The 20,912-nt window shown below is 57.5% G+C and overlaps 1 protein-coding gene across 4 annotated transcripts in view; it reads right to left on the reverse strand.

The window, feature by feature from the left end:
• Positions 1-902: 902 nt before the first annotated feature.
• Positions 903-20,912, reverse strand: part of LOC111140625 (zinc finger homeobox 2) — a 29,570-nt gene continuing 9,560 nt past the window's right edge. Inside the window, exons 1-11 of one of the 4 annotated variants that reach the window (XM_022492819.1) lie at positions 17,253-17,415; positions 16,495-16,662; positions 11,966-14,055; positions 11,254-11,771; positions 10,487-10,727; positions 9,150-9,224; positions 8,644-8,702; positions 6,815-7,015; positions 6,235-6,361; positions 2,590-6,060; positions 903-2,325 (exon numbers count right to left, since the gene is read on the reverse strand). In XM_022492819.1, coding sequence (XP_022348527.1) covers positions 1,346-2,325; positions 2,590-6,060; positions 6,235-6,361; positions 6,815-7,015; positions 8,644-8,702; positions 9,150-9,224; positions 10,487-10,727; positions 11,254-11,771; positions 11,966-14,006 — 7,713 coding nt within the window. In that variant the 5' untranslated portion in view covers positions 14,007-14,055; positions 16,495-16,662; positions 17,253-17,415 and the 3' untranslated portion in view covers positions 903-1,345. Of the gene's footprint in view, positions 2,326-2,589; positions 6,061-6,234; positions 6,362-6,814; positions 7,016-8,643; positions 8,703-9,149; positions 9,225-10,486; positions 10,728-11,253; positions 11,772-11,965; positions 14,056-16,494; positions 16,808-17,252; positions 17,416-20,912 lie in introns of those variants that run through there. The other 3 variants (XM_022492820.1, XM_022492818.1, XM_022492821.1) reach the window with 3 other exon arrangements.

Below are 20,912 nucleotides of genomic sequence, written 5' to 3' on the forward strand. Positions count from 1 at the left end.
GCAAAGGTAGGTCTCTCCCAGTCTCCGGGCTCTTCTCCCCATGGCCAGCCCTGGCCTTGGAACCTGGGCTGGCTAGGGTCAGGCTGCACAGCTTTCTGTCCCAAGGATCACCATACCCATGCAAGGACTTAAAAGCCATTTGCTCTTCCCAAGACTAGTAGTTTAAAGAAACCCTTAACATGGAGGAAAATGGACACAAATGGGGGGGGGGAAACACTTGTTTGATGGGAGAGTTTGCAGTTTTTTTCTGTATTTTCCAAGTTTATGTTTTACTTTAGTTCATTCCTCTGTCTCCATCTCTCTCCTGTGCACATTCGCACGCGTGCTCTCTCTCTCTTGCTTTTTTTTTTTTTTTTTTTGGTTGTGTGTGTGTTTCAGTTTTTTTAAAAGAACTTTGGATTTGCCATTCGTGGGCAGCGCTGGTCCCGGAGGCTGGGCCCCCCACATGGCAGGGCTGGGACAAGGGGCGGGCCCACGGCTGCTGAGAGGATCTTTGTGTTTAAAGCCTTTGAGAATAAGTTACTGCAGTTCCCAGGGTGCAGGGTGGGGTTTGGCAGAGGGGTTCCTGGCCATGGCTTCCCCTAGAGTCCAGGCCGCAGGGGCTCCTATCAGGCAAGGAGAGGGTCAGGAAGGAGGAATGTGGGGAGAGTGAGCTGTGAGCACTTCTCCCCCCTGCCAACCTCCAGTTTGGTTAGAGTTTTGTGGGCTCCCTGCCCATCCCAGGCTCCAACCTTGGGAGCCAACTGGGTATTTGGAAAGTTTGTGAGCTGTGTGGCGCTCTAGACAAGGGGGTAGGGAGAGAGAAGGGGGAGTAGCAAAGTTTGTTTTCCTTCCCCCTTCTTTGTCTTGGGTTTTCTTTTTCCTTTCTTCTTTTCTTTCTTTCTTTTTTTTTCTTTTTTTTTTTTCTTTTGGTGTTTTCTCAGTCAGTGGAACAGCATGGGCTGACATACGTGTGTGTATTTGCAGAGGTTGACTGTGTTGCGGGGGGTGAATCCAGTGGGGATAAGGTTGTAGGAGGATGGATTCTAGGATAGATCTCGTGTGTGGTGGGCAGGGGAGAGATGAGCAGACCATCAGGATGACAAATGGGCATGTGTCTGTGAAGATGTGGGGCAAGGAGCCGCAGAGGATCAGTGTGTTTGGGGGCTTGGGCAGGGGGAGGAGGCAGGACTCTGCTGGAGGTGGGGTGTGTGAAGCCCACTGAGGGTGGGAATTTAAAGATTCCCAGGAGGTGGGCGGAGCCAAGGGTTGGGGGTGTGGGATTTGAGCTCCCACCAAACACCCCTTGGGGCAAGGGGAGGGGGCCCTGAGGCCTTCCCCTCTCTCCCCATCTTGGTTTATCTGTTTATAAAGCTAGAAGTGTAGAGGTAGTAGTAGTTTTTGGGTTGGAGTCCGTGTGAGGTAATCTTGCTTCCTCTTTGGCAAAAGCCACAGCAGCCGTGGCAGCAGTGGCGGCGTTGGTGATGGTGATGGCTGGGCCCCCTGGGGGCGGGGCTGCCTTGCGCCTATGGGCAGAGGAGCGCAAGTGGGAGGCCAGGGCTTCGTGCCCACTCAGCAGCACCTCACATGCCAGGCAGTGGTAGGTGCAGATGGGCACCCGCAGTGGGGGGGGCACAGAACCCCCAGAGCCCCGCCCAAAGAAGCAGAAGGATCTCTGGTGAGCAGTGGCTGGGGCCTCCCCATCGAATGCCATCTTGCACTGGCGGCACAGATAACGGTGGGTCACATCCACGGTGGAGATGCCGGTACTGGCCGACAGCAGCTCCTCGGCCTCCCCGGCCTCCCCCTCCCCTGCAGCAGCCAGTTCAGGAGGCTTTGGAGGAGCTGTGGCTGTGGGCTCGGGGGGCTGGGGTGGTGGCTGGAGGAGGGCATTGGGGAGCAGTCCGATGAGGGTCTGAGGTATCACGGGGTTCATGGGAAATAGCCCCTTCTTCATGCCATAGAGCTGTTGGAAGTAGGCCCCCTGCAACTGGGGGCCAAAGACAGCTGGTGGTGTTGCCCCCCCAGCAGAGGGCAATGGGAAGGGCAGGAATTGGCCCCCCAAAAGAGCTGGGACAGTAGCCTTCAGTGCTTTGAGGTTCTTGAGGGCGTCGGTGGAGGAGTTGGTGGGGGCTGCCACTGGCTTTCGCTCACCAGAGACTCTGTCCCCAGAGGGCTCAGTAGGGGGGCCTGGGGCCGGGTCAGCGGTGCCTGCTGTGGAGGTGTTAGTTTGCTCGGGCACAGGTCTCTGAGGTAAGGGGCAGCCTGGGCCAGCAGTCTGGACCACTGTGGTGGCAGGCAGGACTGAAGTGGCGAGGCTGAGGAGGCCAGAGGAGGCTGCAGGGCCTAGGAAGATGAAAGGAGTGATGAAGGATTAGCCACCTCCTGGTCCGTCATCCTTCCTTCTGTAGGCCACCTCCAGCCACACCCTTTGCCCACTCCCGCCACCTAGCTGCCATGCACCCTTCCCTCCCTTCTCTCTGCGAAGAGCCTGAAACTAAGGAAGGCCACAGAAGGCTGGAAGTGGGAAGAGTCAAGGAGGAAAAAAAGGAGACCTTCACTAGAGAGAGGTGCTCTCTGCAGTCCAACCCCTCCCAACTGCCCACTCACCTGAACTGAAAGGAGCTAAGCTGCCGAGCGGGGGCTGGGCCAGAGCTGGGCCGGACAAGAGGACCGGGGCCAGGCGAGGCAGGGCCGGGGCAGCCCCAAGGGGCAGAGAGGCAGATGTGGTGGCAGGTGTGGCCTTGGGAGCTGGGGGTGCCTCAGGTGCTGGGGCCAAGTCGTAGCACTTGCTTTCACTCTTCAGCTGGGCTCGGACGGCCTCTTTGAGTTTGGCGAGGTGCTGGCGCGAGAAGAGATGGCCTCGGCAGGAGACATAGAAATCATACTTGACGTCACAGTAGGGACAGTCGGTGCGCTGGGCTCCCAGGGGGCCTTCACTGCTGCCCCCAGCTCCGCCAGCTGCTGCCACCTGCAGTTTAGCCTTCTTTTCCTTGGCACGAGCATTCTGGAACCAGACCTGGATGACTCTCTTGGGCAAACCAATCTCCTCCCCCAGCACCTCACACTCCTGCATGGTCGGGGTACGATAGGCCTCGTAGCAGGCTTTCATGATCTTCAACTGCAGGCTGCTCATCTGGGTCCTGTAGCGCCGCTGCCCCATTCCATCTGGAACCCCAGACCCCCCTCCTGCTCCTCCACTGCTTCCTCCAGCCCCAGGGGACTCCGGTTCGGCCAGACTGGAAGCAGATGAATCGCTGAGATCGCCTGCAGATGGACTGCAAGCCTCGCTTTCTGGAGAAGCTTTAGCAGGTTCATCAGCACCCTCTTCCTCACTGGGTGGAGGGGGAGGTGGGAGGGGGAGCGCTGGCTCTGGTGTTGGGGTGGTGGCCTCTTTCCCCGGTGGCAGAAAAGGCAGGGGCCCGGTGGCAGGGGTAACCGGGGGGTAGGGAAAAGCAGGTGCTTCTCGCTTTGAGGTCTCCCTCCCAGTCCCGTCATCTACCTTGCCCAACAAGAGGTTGAACTTGGGGAATGCTGCAGGGGCAGACGTGACGGCCTTGACTGCTGGGTTGGGCACTGCCCCAGGGGTGCTTCGAAACTGGCCTTTCCTCTCCCGGGCCCTGGTGTTCTGGAACCAGACCTGCACCACTCGCTTTTTGAGCCCCACCTCCTCGGAGATGCAGTCAAGCATCTTGCGAGTCGGGTTGGAGTCTTGCATGTACCAGCGGTACAGGATCTCCAGCTGTTCCGGCAGGATGGTAGTGCGCAGGCGCTTGTCCCTGGGGGGATCACTCTCCCCTCCCCCGCCCACCTCACTGCCTGTCGGGGACAGGCTGCCCTCCTCGTGCTTCCGTTTGAGCGGGGGCCCTGGCGTGGGCGGAGTGCCTGCCACCAGGGGGCTCCGCTCCCCGAACACCAGCAAGGGCAGATCTAGGAGGTTTGGGGCCGTGCTAGGCTGCACGGATGGCAAGAAGTGCAGCCGCCGGTGACTGGCGAGGAGGTCTTGGCTGGGGAAGGACATGGTGCACTGGTCACAGGTGTGGGCCAGGGAAGGTGAGGGAGGGGCCTTCCCTTCAGGTTCTTTGCCTTCTGGCTTTGTTGCCTCTGCTTGACTCAGCTCTTCCCGGTCCGGGGGCTCTGGTGAGGGACCCTCGGGTCCTGTGGGGGGTTCCAGGTTCTGTTCCTCCTCCGCTTCCTCCTCCTCTACCTCTTCCTCCTCTTCTCCTCGCTCTGCCTCTTCCTCCTCCTCTTCGGGGGGCTGGTCGTCATAGCATTTCTTGAGGTGCCGCACCAGCTCAAAAACGCATGAGAAGGTGGCATGGCAGCGCCTGCAGCCAGAGGCTCCCCCGTTGCCACCTCCGGTTGGCACAGGCCCACCCTCAATGGCATTTTTGCGTGCTTTCTGGCGGGCATTCTGGAACCACACTACCACCACACGGCTAGCCAGGCCCAGGAGACTTGCAAGCCGCTCCACCTCTCCATCCTTGGGGTAGGCACTGGTCTCAAAGAAAGACTGCAGAGCCTGGGTCTGGAACTCTGTGAACTTGGTTCTGGAAAACCTACGGCCTGCCGGCACTAGGGGAGGCAGATTCCCTCTGGAGCTCTCTTCCTCCTCTGGGGGCCAACGTCCTGCCCGGCTCCGCTCCTCAGAGGGATGGGTCCCCCCAGCCTCAGGCTCCGGGACCAGGAAGGGAGGGCCCAGTGGGGGAGCTGGTGAATCCAGGGACCCATCAGGAGGTTTGGGGGGCTCTGCAGGTGGTGGATACAGGCTGTCATAGCTCTTTCGAAACTGAGCAGCATAACGGCTCAGGGCCTCAAAGGGCAGGAATCGGCGGTGGACATGCTCCTCGTGTGTCTTGAGGATGAGCATATTGGAGAAGAGTTTCCCACAGGCCCCACAGGCCAGCTTGTCCCCACCCCCCAGGGCCTCTGGTGGGGGTGGAGTTGGGGGAGGGGGCACAGCCTGCTTGCCTTCATTGTACTGGATCACCAGCTCAAAGCCGAAGTTTTCTAGAAGGGCTTTGGCTGCAGTGCGGGCTGCTTCGGGGGGCGTGGAGTTGGGGGATGAGGTGGGCCTTGCCTCACTCCCCTCTTCTGCCACAGGGGGCCGCTCCCACTCCCGTTCAGCCAGCTCAGCCTTGGGGGGTGGGGGTGGGGGAGGAGGAGTGGCAGCTGGCAGGGACAGCAGGGGTGCAGGCCCCGCCAGTGCCAGCTTGGGCCCCACCTTGAGGTCATGGAGGTAGAAGGGCAGGAGCAGCTGTTGCTGCTGGAGCTTCAGCAGTGATTCGGGCACCAGAGGGAAGGGGGGCAAGACTGGCGGGGTGAAGAGTGGGGCTGGGAATCGGTGCAGGTCCAAGGGGGGTGGGGGAGGCGACAGGAAGGGCAACCCAGATATGAAGCTACCAGGGTCAGGGCCCTTCTTTTCAGTGCCCACATCCCCCTCGGTCTCGCCCTCTTTGGGCTCTTCCTGACCTCGCTCTGGCCCCTCCACCTTGGCATCAGTCTTGGTCCCTCGAGAGCGAGTCTGGTGTAGAACGGAGCGCATGTGGATCTCCAGGGTGGAGCTCTGGTTGTAGGAGACCCGGCAGACCGTGCACTTGAAGGGCTTGTCTGTGGCAGCCGCAGTGGGAGGCGTGGCACCCGCCTCTCCTCGGGCAGGGCCGGATGGGTCAATGGCAGCCTTCTTCATCTTGTGCAGGTGGGAGACAGAGTTGTAATGGACCAGGAGGATATTCTTCTGTGTGAAGGACTCCTTACACACAGTGCACTTATAGGGCCGGGCAGGGTCAAGAAACTTGTCCAGGGCAAAGTTGGTGGTCTTCCGATAGGTCAGAGGGTGGCGAGAGTCAGCTGGAGGGGGCTCTGTGGGGCGTGGCTCCCCAACACTCCCCTCTTCCTCCTCAGCCATGGTGGGTGGAGGGGCCATTTCTTCCACCGGGGCCTCCGGCCGAGGGGCTGGAGATGGGGCTGGAGAAGGGGATCGATCAGGGCTTCCTGGGGGCTTGTCTGGGCCCTCGGCTGAGGGTGGGGGAGGCTCAGGAAGAAGATCAGGACTGGCTTCAGGGGTCAGGTGAGGGCCTTCTGAGGGAGAGAGAAGGGGGCCATAAGCAGGGAACTTGGTCTAAGGTCAGACCCCACCTACTCAATGTCTAGGGCAACCGATCCTTGCCTCGGTTGACTTCAGACCCTCCTGGTCTGTGGAGCCCAGGTCCCCTTTCCCTGCCACCTTGACAGGTTTGCCGTCCCCATTCTTACCTGCTTCCTGTTCTCTGCTGGGTGCAGCCTCTGGCCCAAGAGCATGGGGCTCTGGGGCATCCCCCAGCGGGCAGAGAGCAGGCCCAGGCAGCACTTTGGTCATAAAGGTCATCTCTACAGTTGTGGCCTGTAACGGAAGAAAGCCCAGTGACTGACCCGCGCCTCCCCCACCCCGCTACTCCTGCCGCCCTGCTCTGCACCTGCGCCCACCCCCAGCCCAGGGCTCCTCCTGGACTCGCTCTCCCTACCTTCTGCCCTTCCCCAGAGGAGAGGGCCTAGGCTGCTGCCTCTCCCATGCCGCAGCGAGGGCATGCTGTTGAACAGCTCTTGTCATGACTTCATGGAAATGAAGGAAACGCCAAGCTCCCTCACCGGCAAGCAGAGACAGCTGGACAAACTCTGCTAAGTGTTCCCCAACTGTAAAACCACCTCAAACCTGTGAAATGCTGCTTCCTCATCACTACCCTCCCCAACACACACACACACACACACACACTCTCTCTCTCTCTCTCTCTCTCTTGCCTGGACACCCCTGTCTTTTCTTCCCCTCGGGTCAGGTCCTTGCCCAGCCAGTACTCACCACAAGCAGCAGCTTCTCCACGCACTCGGGCACCACATTGTGAAGGTGGCTAAGGTGGAAGTGCAGGGCAGGCCGGCCCACCAGCTGCTCCTGGCATAGCGGGCACCTGTACTTGGGCTGCACTGCATGCTGGGAGAGTGTGTGAGCCCTCACCTGGTCGGGCTCTGGGCTCAGGAAGCTGCAGTACGGACAGCAGAACACCTGGGGACACACAGCGGGGGGAGGGGGTGCCAAGGGAGGAGGCATCAGGGAATTGGGGGGCCACTATCACCCCGCCCCCTATATGCCTGAACACAGCAAGATCCCTCACGCCCAATTTAGGAGGAGTGAGCCCCAAACGAAGGCTTCAAGGCATCACAGGGATCCAGCCAGAGGCAAGAAGCTGGCTCCTCCCTCATTTCCCTTAGATTGGGACAGAGGCCTGGGCTAGACTTGCCCTTGCCTTCCTTCTTTGTCCGGGCCTCTCCCTCCATTCTGGCCTCTGTCTTTCCCATCTCTTCTGCCTTGCTCTCACTTCTCCAGCTAACAGTATGGCCCTGTACCTGCTCCCCCGAATTGAGTTTTCTTACCCACCCCCACCCTGCCAGCGTCATCTCTGGGAAATGGCTCCCCTGCCCTCTGCACATCTGGAACCAGAGGCTCCTCCTTCATCCCCGCTCACTCTGCGCCTCCGAGGTCCCTAACCTGAGTGTCTCCTGAAGAGGGCTCCTCCCTACCTGTCTTCTCAGAAGCTGGCTCATTCTCCCAGCAGCTTAGCGGCTCCCACTTTCTTTTCCTTTTTCCCTTCTTAATGTAAACAAACACCACAGCTCCCCCAGCGGCCCAGGAAAATTCTGGCCTGGCTCTGCTGGTGCATTCCCACCCACACCTCCTGAGGGGTGGGGCCAAGGGCAGGCCCTGCCACCGCCTTAGTCACCTGACTGCCTGACCTCCAGTCTGCAGCCGGTCTGCCCAGCTCGGCTCACATCTTCTCCTGCTGGCTGGTGCCACTGGTCCAAGCCCACATACTGGGGGAGGGAATGGCCAGAAAGGAAGGGCATCCAGATGCTCATGTTAAAGCCCTCTGCCCTAGGAGCAGACATCTTCAGTGGGTCTGCAGGAGGGGACAGGAGCGAGGAGGCAGGGCCAGCCAGCATTGTCGTCTGTGAGAATGCAGTAATGGTGCGCACTGAGTCCCATTGGAGAGCTGAGGGGCAGTGCGGTGCCTTGGGACCCAGGCTGGGAGTCCCCTCACGATACCACTTCGCAACCACAGAGCTAAACCACCCAGGTCCTGCCTACCCCAGGCCGAGCCCTGAAGCCAGACTTAAGAGAGCTTCGGAGTTTGTTATTTGGGTCAGTCATCTGGGCTCGGGCCTCAACCCTCAGGAAGGGGGTGCCCAGATGCTTCCCTGCAGGCTCAGGGCCTTCTGCAGGAGATGACCATTGTGTCTTTCTGGTCATGACAAGAGCGAGCTGGGCAGCAGCTAGTTTTGTGGTTTGGGCTTTCTCTCTTCATTTCTTCACTTGTGTCTTCCCCGCTCTGTCCCCCTGCTTTCAGCATTTCCTACCTCCATACAGCTTCTGTCTCCCCATCTCTCTCAAGTCCTGCCCGCCCTTGTCTTCTCCCTCTGTCCTCCAGTCCCTCTGTGGTGCTGCACTGGCCCTAGGTGGCATTTCTCAGTGTGGCGTTCTGAGATAAGTCACAAACCTGACAAAATTCCATCTACCTTTAAGTCTGAAATCTGTGTGTAAAGCTCTACCAAGGAGAATTTTAGGCTTTAGAATATGAACAGATCACAGTAACACCAGACCCGACCCCAGCTTTTCCCGGTTACCCCAGTTCTGACCATGGTTTGGTTGGCATTGTCTCCTGGAGGACCAGTCTTGTTCTCTGCCTCTTCAGAAGCTTTGAAAAAGAGAGGAGATTAAAGAGACTGACAGCCCTCCCTCTTCCTTTCCAGATGCCCATCCCCACCCCCACCCTGCTGACCCCTGACCCTTAAGATGACCTGATTTGTAGCAGAGAGCTTCCAGAGTAGAGGGTAGGCTCTGGGGAAAGGGGGAAAGGCAGGAAAGGACAAAGCTGTACCCAATACAGGGAGAGAAGGCCCAGCAGGGCTGACTCCAGATTAGCGGGATGGCCAGTTTTGAGCCTTTTGGGGCTCCCCCTCTTCATTTCCCTCTGGTGAGTCCTTTCTTGCATCATTTGGCTCCCTGTGCCCAGGAGGTCTTGCTGGGCGTCTGGATTACTGCCACATCCCCTGTGCATCTCAGAATGTATGAGGAACAGGGCGGGAGCGGGGCGGGAAACGGGGCAGGGATGGAGGGAAAAGGGACCAGTCGAGCAACTCACCCAATTGTTCTGTTTTGTTCTGAGCATCTTTTTCAGGGGTGGGTGGCTCAGCTAAGGGGGTGACAGGAGGCTTCCCTGTGTAGGAGGAGGGGAGAGTCGGCTTAATAAAAGAGTGAAGCATCAGGAAAGGGAAGACACAGGGCAGAGGAAGCAGGACAAGCAGCCAGGAGGAGAAGATGGATGGATGAGCCACCAGGCCGGAGAGGACAAAAAGCTGGCAAAAAGAAATACAGGATGAAGGAGATGACGATGTTAGAGCTAGGAGGGCATAAGAGATCCTCTCTGTGAGCCCAGGCCCCGTCATTTCAGGATGAGGAAGCAAGTCTGGCCCTAGGCAGCAGAGAGGGGGCCCAACTTGGCTCCCCATCTTGACTGGTCCTGGAAGTAGGGAGCCCAGAACCATAAAGGGAGGGGCACCGAAGAAGGAAGTTGAGGCCTAAAATGGAAGCAGGTGCGGTGAACAGGAGGCAGCAGGTCTAGCTGGGAGAGGAGATTACCACTCAAGTAAGAATTGACAGATGTGTAGGAATTTATTTTCGGTGGCAGCCTAATTAAAGTGTTAAAGTTCCTTAACTCCGTTCAGCCCTGCGCCAGGATCATTAGCTATTGATCTGGGCCCCTCCGGCACTTAACTCCAGCCAGCATATTGGCAATTCAATTAGCACCAGTCAACGCGGCCTGTTCCTGGTTCCTGCTGCCCGCGCCTCACCCTTGCCCGCCGCCGGCCCCTGCAGCCCGGATGCCCGTGCCCACCTCTGACAGCCCCTTCCAGGCTCTTCTCCTGCACCCTCTGGGTCAATGGTGCCTGGCTGGCTGTTCCTGGTCTCTGTTGGTACAACCTCAGCTGCCTAAGGGGACCCTAAGCCCAGCCTTAGGGCTGAAGACCTCCTAGGAGACAGGAAGAGGCTGGGGAGCCTGACAAGGGCTTCTGCTCCCTGCTGCCTTAGGGCCAGGCCCACAGCTCCCATCTCCTGCCCAGCATGAAGCGGATTCCATTCTTCTGTTCTTCCACCTCCTCTCTCCTTTCCGACCAGCTCCTGCCACCCCCAACACCTAGCTAGTGTTGCTGGAACCCTGCTTACCATTTGCAATTGCCAGGTGACTCCTCCTCTCCTCCCTTGCCCTCCCCTCCTGTTCTCTGCTCTCCACCCAGCAAAGCTGCTGCCCTCCTCTGCCTCCTCCCTCCCAAGAGCCTCCCCCGGGCTGCCCCACTGTTCCCCACACCCGGTTTCATCACGCCTTCACGGGGGCTCCTTTCCACATGCTCTCGACTGTCCACAGACCCCTTTCTCCTCACGGGTGTTGCCTTCTCCCAAGCCCAGCACCCGCTTCCTCACCGGGAGTCCGCAGCTGCCCATGACTGAAGCTCAGGATGCTCTGCAGCGCAGACAGCCCATCCTCGGCCGCGGGGCCGCCCTGCAGCAGCTGCAGGCGCCGCTGGGCCTGGGCGTCGCGGTGGGCTGGTGCACGCAGGTGCTGTAGCACAGCCAGGCGGGACGGCGTCTCCCATGCGCACAGCAGGCAGCGGAACAGCCCCAGCTCGGGCCTGGCTGCTGCCCCTTCCATCTCCAGCAGAAACTGGAAGTGTGGAAAGAAGGTGCTCAGGCCCCTCTCGATCTCAGGGTCCCCTCTGCCTCCCTCAAGGGAGCATGAGCAGCAGCACCCCCACCCTGCCCACTCCCTCTGGCCACCTGGACAGGATTGCTCTTCCTCCCCCATCTCCTCTTCCTCCTACCAATCCTAGACTCCCACCTGGTAGGTGGATGGAGTCTGCTTCCATCCCCTTGAACTGCTGACAAGATGGCCTAAGCAGACAGAGACCCCACCTCTCTAGTCCCAAACACCAGAAAAGTTGAATAAAGTACTGGGTTCACTTTGTCTGTGTCCATCATCCTTTGGTCTCCTTTCCATAATCATCTCCAAAAAGTCGATGAGCCTGGTACATACTTGCCATTTTACCCAATCTTGCCCGCCCCGGGTTTTCCCCTCACTCTCCCACTCGTGGGTGTCTCCCTGGTCCATCCCCGTGCCCCTCTCCTCTCCTCTGTCCCCAGGGGCTCTGTGCCAGGCCCCTCCAGGGCCAGACCCTCCCTGCCTCCCTCACCTTATAGATCTGGCTGTTTTCCTCATGGGCTGCAGCCCGGGTGTGCAGCTGCATCTTCTCCTTGCTGTTGGACTCGAAGTCACAGATGTTGCAGCGCAGGTGCAGCGGGGGCACGGAGCCGTAGGGAGCCCCGTCTCCCAGGGGCACTGGGGCGGGGGAGCCCATGGCCCCACCACCCTCCCTCAGGTGGGCAGCCAGCTGGTACTTCTGCGCATGTTTGTCAGTCTTGAGGTGGAGTTGGAAGTTGGCCTTCAGCTGGGTGCCGTAGCAGCAGAGTTTGCAGCGGTGGGTGTCCCCGGCCACCTCCTTCCACTCGGCCTCCGGGAGGCTCCGGCCCACGCTGCAGTGGTAGAGCAGCAGCTCCAGGCTGTCCGTGCTGAAGGCCTGGCATACCAGGCAGTGGAACACCTTCAGGGCCGGGCTGTCGTCTGGGGGCGGTGAGGTGGGCAGGCCATCGGACAAGGGGCCCAGGAGCTGACTTGGAGGCAGGGGGGTATCCGGGGAGAGGCTGCCAGGGGCTGGGGGACAGAGACAGATGAGTGGCCCAAAGAAGGAAATGGGCGGGTGGGCAAATGAGGGCAGTGCAGAGGGATCTGGGGTTACCGGGGGTGGGGGGTTGGGGGGGGTGCCGGCCCTTGGGAGCACATAGGGACTGGAGTTTGGGCATGGGGAAGGGAGGAGGGGAATCGGGTGCAGAGTCCAGGCTGCTTACCAGGTGTGGGGAACTTGCGAGCAGACGCTCCAAGGTGGTGGAAGCCGTTGAGAAGCAGCTGGGCTTCCAAGGGCTTGTCCGGTCTCAGCCCAGAGCCTGGCAAGGGAGCCTGAGGCTGCCCCAGGGCCTGCGGCCCGAAGTACTGGAAGAGTTCAGGGGTGGGGGTGGGGGCGGCTCCCGGTGGCGGCGGGGGGCCTGGCCCCACCAGCCCAGGCGGCAGGCCCAGCGGCAGGCCCTGGTGCAGCAGCAACACATTCTGCATGTGTTTCTCAGAGGTCATGTGGATGCGCAGGTTGCGGGAGATGTTGGTCTCATAGCTGCACACCTTGCACTGCCAGGACGATTTGGTCTTGGGCTCCTTGTCCCCAGCAACGGCGGGGAGCGCCGCCTCTGGGGGGCTGCCCTGGCCCCCAGGGCCCGCCTGGAAGCCCTGCAGGTTGGCCAGGTGCTTATCCGACTGCATGTGGATGCTGAGGTTGCCCTTGGTGGTGGTGGAGTAGTTGCACACATCGCAGCGGTAGGGCTTGTAGCCGCAGTTGTAGCTCTCGCCCCGGGCCAGGCGGGGGTGCGCGCCGCCCGCACTGCAGTAGCTGCAGTGGCTGTTGCTCTCGGGGTGCTTCTCCCGCATGTGGACGTCCAGGGTCTGCTGGTACTTGTAGTGCCAGTTGCACTTGGGACACTTGAGCGTCTTGCAGGAGTTGCGGGAGTGTAACAGAGACATGTGGCTGGACAGGCTGAGGCCCTGGAAGGCCGCGGGGGCTGGGGTATAGTCGTCAGCGAGGCGGTAGGGCTGCGGTGGGTCACTGGAGTCTTCAGGGGAGCCGACGAGGGCAGGGAGAGTGCCCCCTTCCTTTGAGGCGGGTGAGCTTTGGTTGAGTGGGGGGCAGAGCCCTCCATCCTCTTCTTGCCCCTCGGAGAGCCAATCCGGCCCTGCCTCACCTGCTGCCATCGGCGATTCTTTGGCTTCGGCTGGGCTGGGGTCCCAGGTGGCGGGGGCTGCGGGCGGGGAGGGCGGGCTGAGGGCCATGACTTCGTTGGCAGGCAGGACAGGTGCCTGGGCTTTGGCCTCAGTGGGGCTGTCCTCGGGCGGGGCTCCATTTGCCTCTGTGCTCGCTGTGCTGCTGTTGTCGGGGGGCCCTTCTAGAGGGGGCTGAGTAGGTGGTTTTGGTTCCAGAAAGCTTAGGAGGGCCATGCAGCCCTCATCTCCCACCTGGAGCACAGCTGGGTTACTGGGCAGGCCCAGGTGTTGAGCAGGGGTGAGCTTCACCCCGTGAGACTGTGTGTGACCGACAAAAGCCTGGGGCCCACTGAAACCCAGGCGGCACAGGAGGCAGAGCCAGAAGAGTGCCCTGTGGTCTCCTCCCCTGCTCTCCATAGGGCCATCTTTGGGATCTCCGGGTGGGTTTGGAGCCAGCTGGTAGCTCCAGAAGGCTCCATCCCTTCCCTCACAGGTGGCCGGAGATGGTGCTGAGGTATCACGGGACAGAATTTGGTCAGAAGAGCTAAAGCCTTGGATTGGGTCAAAGCCATGTTGGATGTGAAGGGCAGTGAGGAGTGCAGGGGGCGAGTGGGCAAGGAGGGGCAGGCTGGGCTCTTCTTTGATTCCCACCTCACCCCAAGGGAAGCCCTTTGGTAACAGTTCACTGCCACCTGTCAGGGACAGCTTGGCTGCGAGGTAGGCCTCACCACCAGCCATGAAGAACAAATGGTTGCTTAGGTCCACGGGTGGGAGCCCACCTCCTTCCTCCTCCTGCTCCTTGTCCTCTCGAACTCCTAGGTCCTTTGGTGAGAAGCCACCATAGCCAGGTTCTTCTTGGGGCTCCCCAGTCTCCTTTGGTGGGACGAGGCCACAGCCCGGCTCCAGGGCCTGTCCCCCTGGCTCTGAGGGCCTCATGCTCTCAGAGCTGGAGGGGGCAGCAGGGGGATCTTTGGTGACAGGGTCAGCAGGGGTGCTGGGGAAGGTGTCCGGAGGCGGGGACGGGGCATGGTGCCCAGGGGTGGGGGTGGCGCCGGCAGTAGAGGGTGCGTTAAGGGTAGCCATTGCTGACGGAGGGGTGCTGGGGGCTCATCTCAGCGTGACAGCCAGTACCCTGCAGGGGAAACGTGGAGAGAGAGCGGGGCCATGAGGTGGCAGGAGACACTTGGCCAGGCAGTCGACACTCCAGATACTCCAGCCCCACTCGCTTCTTTCCCGAGCACCAGACTCAGGTACCTGTTTGCCAACATGAAGCTTCGCCTTAGCACTTAGTGCTAAGTCTTCAAACCTACCGTGTTCAAAATCAGAACTCTGTATTTCTCCCCTGAATTTGGTCCTCCCATCTTTCCTCTCTCAAAAATTGGTACCTCCATTGATCTGGTTGCTTAGGCAAAAAAGCTAAAAAGTGGGCAGGCACCTGGGTGGCTCAGTCGGTCGAGCGTCTACCTTCGGCTCAGGTCATGATCCCAGGGGGAGTCCACTTCTTCCTCTGCCCTTCCTCCCACTCGTTCTCTCAATCTGTCTGTCTCTCTCAGATGAATAAAATCTTTAAAAATCAATAAAAACCAAGGGCAACAAGATGGCTCAGTGGCTTAAGCCTCCACCTTCAGCTCAGGTCATGATCCCAGGGTTCTGGTCAGCAGGGAGCCTGCTTCTCCCTCTCTCTCTCTCTGCCTGCCTCCCCCTATTTGTGCTATCTATCAAATAAATAAATTCTTTTAAAAAAATCAGTAAAAACCTATAAGGTTCCTCTTGCTCCCACTCATATGCAACTGGACAGCAACCTCTCAGACACCTGTCCTGTCCCTCCACCAGCGTCCTCTCCACTAGCACCGTCGTGGCCCAAGCCACTGCCCTTCCTGAACCAGGGCAACAGACTCCACATAGTGGCCTCCACTTCCACTACTGCCCCTACAGCCCAGTCTCCTTCCATCCAGCAGCAGGAATGATCTTTCATTTAATTCTCAATTATGAAAAATGCCAAGGTGCCTGGGTGGCTCAGTGGGTTAAGCGTCTGCCTTTGGCTCAGGTCATGATCGTGGAATCCAGGGATCAAGTCCCAGCATCATCAGGCTCCTGGCTCAGCAGGGAGTCTGCCTCTCCCTCTGACCGTCCCCCCTCTCTTCATGCTTTCTCTCTCTCACGCGTGTGCTCTCTCTCAAATAAATAAATAAAATCTTTAAAAAAAGAAAAGAAGGGGTGCCTGGGTGGCTCAGTGGGTTAAGCCTCTGCCTTTGGCTCAGGTAATGATCTCAGGGTCCTGGGATCGAGCCCCGCATTTGGCTCTCTGCTCGGCAGGGAGCCTGCTTCCCCCTCTTTCTCTGCCTCTCTGCCTGCGATCTCTCTTTCTGTGTCAAATAAATAAAAAATTTTTTTAAGATTTTATTTATTTATTTGACAGAGATCACAAGTAGGCAGAGAGGCAGGAAGGGAGAGAGGAGGAAGCAGGCTCCCCGCTAAGCAGAGAGCCCGATGTGGGGCTCGATCCCAGGACCCTGGCATCACGATCTGAGCCAAAGGCAGAGGCTTTAACCCACTGAGTCACCCAGGTGCCCCTAAATAAATAAAATCTTAAAAGAAAAGAAAACTGCCAGACCTATATAAAAGAAGACCAAGTAATACCAGGAACCCTTTTGTTCTCATCACTCAGCTTCAAAAGCCACCAACACATGGTTGGTCTTGTTCCATCCATATCCTCACCCATTTCCCCTCTTCCCATATTGTTTTAAAGCACATTTCAGTTATCATAAAGAAGCATCTTTAAAAATGTAAATTGTAGGGGCACCTGGATGGCACAGTCATTAAGCGGCTGCCTTCAGATCAGGTCATGATCCCAGGGTCCTGGGATTGAACCCCACATCAGGCTCCCTGCTTCGCAGGAAGCCTGCTTCTCTCTCTCCCACTTCCCCTACTTGTGTTCCCTCTCTCTCACATAAATAAATAAAATCTTTAAAAAAAAAAAAAAAAAGTAACTTGTACTATAAAGAAGCATCTTTTAAAACGTAAACTCAATTTGTGCCTAGAGCCTGTCCATGATTTCTCACTGCACTGTGAATAAGATCCAAACTCTGTCCCTGATTTATAAAAGCATCTATCTCATCTAATGCCTACCCACTTCTGACACATCTTCAAACCCTCCACCCCGCCTGGCTGGCTAGCAGCGGTCCACTGGCCTTCACTCCGTTCCTCAAACATGTCAAGTTCATTCCCACCTTAGGGCCTTGCCTAAGGTAAACCGCCTACACCTCTGTTTAGCGGCTCCTGCTTATTCAGGTCTCTGCTTACCTGTTACCCCTTCCAACAGGCCTTCCCTCCCTACAGAGGCTACTATGCCCCGGGGGGTTATTTTCTTCAGAGCTTTACCACTACCTCCTATTTCCTGGTTTACTTATTTCTGCCTAGAATTCTAGAAGGTCAATGCCAGGAGAGCAAGAACTCTTGTGTTATTTATTACTCTATCATTAGCACCATCAAACATGCCTGCCACGTGTAGTCAATACATTATCTGTTGAATGAATGAACTCTAGGAAAGACCCTCAGATTTTCCACTCACTGAAGGGGTAGTTGCCCTAAGTCAAGGTCCTCTGGCAAGGGAGGCCACAGTGAACTTTCACTGGCCTGCAGGTGCCGTCCAGATCATCCATCGCTGGTCACTGCACGCAGAATAGGCAGAGGCTTCCCTGGCCAGTCGGAAGATAACAGCTGCAATGTGATTAACCTCCTCCTCCCCAAAGAGATTAAAAAAAAAGTAACAGTAATATTATTATTAGAAGCTATCCAGGTCCGTCTACCACAGTCCTGGTACTGTGTTAAATGCTTTCATCAATAATCTCATTTAATCTAACAACCAACCACCTTACTTTACAGATGAGGTAGCCAAAGGCACAGAGAGGTTGAACGAGCTGCTGACTGTCACGCAGGTCCAAGAAGGTGAAACGAGAAAAGGACTGGCGGGGCCCAGAGATCTGGGCCCCTCCAACTACCTGGATGGTTCTCAGACCCAATACAGACCAAAACCGACTCCAACCGCCTAGCAGTCAGGATTCCCAGCCTCCCTCCAGCTGACTAGAAGCACCTGGCCTCCCAGGTTGCTCCCAACCTTTTTACCTTGTTGACCACACCTCCCTGCCCCCACCCAACTCACCAATTCCCCAGATATCACCATCCCATACTTCTCCCCATGTCCCAAGTGGCTTGCATCCTTTCCAGTTTTTACTATCAGCCAATCTCTAATAACTTAACCTTCCGAGCTCAGCCCAGTGCCGAGAAGGGATGTGGCCTCTCCTTCCCTGGGCCACCTCTAACCCTCACCTTCAGACTCTTCCATTAGGACTTGGTCTTCAGTCTGGCCCCACCTAGCCTGCAGGCCCCCTTTCCCACTACCCCCCTCCTCCTGGGGGTCTAGCCAGGCGTGAAGTCGGAGCCATTAAGGAGCTCCGCGTGGGGCTGGAGCAGCATGCTAATGAAAATGCAAATCAGCACCTGGGCGAGGGGAGGAGGGGTGGGGGTGGAGGGGGAGGTCTTTGGAAAACCAAGAGGGAAGTAAAGGAATTAGATGGTGGGGTTATCCTAGATACCCAGAAAGCAGAAGCCCGATCCTGTTTGAGAAAGGTGTCCCCCCGCAGAATCCTTGGGGGTAGGTGTGGGGGCCTGCCACCCTTCTGCCGCCCCACCTGGTGAGAAGGACTGAGGCTGGGCCCGAGGGTCTTCTCCCGGGCCCTGCCTCGGAAGGCTGACCTGGGTGGTGCTCCGGCCCCGAGGGGCCACCGCGCCTACATCCCATCGTTCAGCGGCTTCCTCCTGCCTCCCAACTCCAGCTCCAACTTCAGAGGAGGTGCTAGGAAGACCTAAGCCCCAGATCCTTTCTCCAAAGCTCTTATTTCCCAGGCCTGGAAAAAGACCCAGCTGATTGCTAGCTAGAAACCAAAGGAGTTTTAGCTTTGGGCTAGCTTGCTGGTGAGACCCAGACAGCTGAGGGGAGGTCGGCGGCTGTTTAAAATTGCAAATCTCTCCCCCACCTCCCCCTCCACAGGAAAGAATTTCAATTGCAAATTTATCTCTGCCTCAGTGCGCCCCCCAACTCCTCCCCCCACTTCTACGCACGTCTCCCCCCTCACCCTCTATTTATTATAAACCTTTAACTGTAGCAATTAGTTTTTCACCTTTCCCCCCTCCTTCCATTTCCCTCCTCCTCACTCTTTTCTTCCTTCCCTCTCCGGGCCTGTGTCCCTCTCCTTGCGCTTCCTACCTGGAACTCAGTCTGCAGCTCTCGCTGGAGATGGTGCAAAACCAGATGACGAACCAAGCCACCCTCCACCTACCCACCCCCCAGCCCCGGGCCAAGCGTCCTGTCCACCCTCAGACTGCTGCCATTCCTCCTGTAGGTCCGGGCTGTCCTTAAGGGCGTCTCCTCTCCCTTGGTGCACGTCCAAGAGGTGGGGAAGGGGAGAAGGTGCCCCTCAAGGGCCCTGGCATTCCTGCCTCTGGGGGAGGGAGGGGGCGAAGAGGGCAGGCCAGGCAGAGGGTGAAAGTGGAGGGACAGTCAAAGGAAAGGTGGCAGCAAGGGCTGGGGCCCAGGAGGAGAGGGGTTAGGGGAGACAGCAGGCAGTGGCGGCGGTGTGATTAGAGCGGAGATTGATGTGAAGGGGCGCCACAGACGGCAGAGAGAGTCAATAAAACGAGAGGATCACATTAGAGGCGACAGAGAGAGCTTTAAATTACAAGGCTGCTGCCACCGAGGGGGATGGGAGGAGGCAGGCCTGGAGCCAAGGGAGGGTGGAGAGTTCTGAGGGTGTAGCCATCCCCTGAGAGGAATCTTCCAGCTCCAAAATGGCCCTCAGTCTCCAGAGCTCCCCTGCTGCCCCTTCATTCCATTTCCCTCTCTAATGCTTCCTTCCCTCCTGGGGCAAGGAGCGGAGAAAAGGGAAGACGGAGAGATGGAGAAATAGAAGAGATTTTCTTTTTTTTTTGTTTGTTTCTGTTGCCCTCTTCCTCTTTCCAGAGCTTTGTTCCTGGCTGCTGCTCAGGCTGAGAAGAGAAGGCTGAGCTACTGTCAAAGCTGAGCTGGGGAGCGGCTGCCCCACAGCCGTCATCACTGAACTGCACAGACCTGTCCCTCAGAAAGACACCCAGTAAATAGCTGCGCAAGAATTCCTCCGTCTTGATGTGCGCTCCCTGTTCTCGGGGCAGACACACAGTACCTAGAACAGGAGGGAGCCCGGAGGCTCCAACACAGACAGTGGGACCCAGAAAGCTATGGGGAGAAAGACAGATGGGCTAAAAGGCTTGAATGGGACGTTATGACCGTCTGAAGAGGTGGGCTGTAAGACCACGCAAGGCAGGCAGAGCATAGTGAGACTTAAGACCCGAGAACTACAGGAGCTAAAGGAGCAAGGGTAAAGGAAGGACCAAAGAAAGGAGGCCCGAGGAAGGAGACAATCTGCCCCTCACCGAGGAGGAATTAGAACGTGAGGTCACGCTGGCCCGCGGAAGCCAAGGCAAAGCCGGCCAGGGGGGCTGCCTCAGAGCCCAGCGAGACTGAGACTATCCGTGGGTAGCGCCCCCTCCCGGCCCCAGCCGACTAGGAGAGGGGAAGGAACACTACTGCTCCCTAGTGGTTACGAAAGGAAGAGCACCAAAGAGAAGACAGGCAGGGCAGGCGAGGAACAGATCGCCTTTCTCTTCCCGGCCTCCGTCCTTATACCAGAAAGCAAAACCCCACTCCCTTCTTTTCTCCAAGCCCAAGGACAAGGCAAAGGCTTTCCCTGAAAAGTCTGCCTGAGAGCACCAGCACTTTTGCTTAAAATTTACATACAATGATTTCCCCATCAGAGCCCTCCAGACACTTTGGCTTTTTCTCTTTTCCTCTCTGAAATTCTTGCCTACAGCACTGCTCTCTTCCACACTCACTTTGCCCTGGGCAATCTCCTCATTTTGTCTCAACCTGTTGCTTTCAAGAGGCTTCAGACATGGAGAAGAGGGTCTCGAAGAGAAAAAGGAAAGATGGAGTGAGTGCCCTGTCTCAGGGGGACTCTTTGGTATAAAGAGCAAATAAACTCTGACTTAATGAGCTTTTTTTTTTAGGGTAGGGGAAGAACATGGGCTTTGGATTCATGCAGACCCAGGTTCAGTGCTGATTTCCCCACTCACCAGCTGTGCCACCTTGGTAAGTTACTTGTCTATTTCCTTATCTGGGAAAATGGGAAGAAGGATTCCTTCCTTTCTGGCCACTGTAAAGACTGTGTGCACGTCCAGTGGACACTGGATGGTCAGGTTAGTTCTTTTCCTTCTCTCTTTGCTAGCTCCACCCACAGAGTAGAGCAAGGTGTTTGCAGGTAGGAGACAACTTTCCTTCCACCTTGCCCCTTCTTTCTGTTTTTTTTCTTTTTTAAGTTTTTATTTATTGACGGCGGGGGGGGGGGGGGCGAGGAGCACAAGCAGGGGGAATGGCAGGCAGAGAGAGAGGGAGAAGCAGGCTCCCTGCTGAACAGAGAGCCCCATGTGGGGCTCCATCTCAGGACCCCAGGATCACAACCTGAGCCGAAGGCAGGTGCCCAACCAACTGAGCCACGCAGGTGCCCCTGCCTTGTCCCTCTTGACCAGGACTCATCCTCTAATTTCTGCCCATTTCAAAAACTGAGGGCAGTGCCTTCAGTGGACAGGATTTAAATCTAAGTGTGCCCAGCAGCAGAGTTCACTTCTCACTTTGTCCTCTAGATTGCCAGGCCTCAAGACACCCCATCATCCCAGAGCAGAGAATGAAAGCCTTGCCTGGGCCCACACTTGGCCAGGGTGCAGAAGCAGCTAATGCTTGGATCAAAACTATATGGCCTCTCTCTGCATTTAAATTTTTTTTTAATTTTTTAAAAAGATTTTATTTATTCATTTGACAGAGAGAGAGAGAGAGAGATCACAAGCAGGCAGAGAGAGAGGGAGAAACAGGCTCCCTGCCGAGCGGAGAGCCCGACTCGG

The sequence above is a fragment of the Enhydra lutris genome, unplaced genomic scaffold, assembly GCF_002288905.1.
Source record: "Enhydra lutris kenyoni isolate GAN:26980312 unplaced genomic scaffold, ASM228890v2 scaffoldscaffold4, whole genome shotgun sequence".
Taxonomy (NCBI): domain Eukaryota; kingdom Metazoa; phylum Chordata; class Mammalia; order Carnivora; family Mustelidae; genus Enhydra; species Enhydra lutris.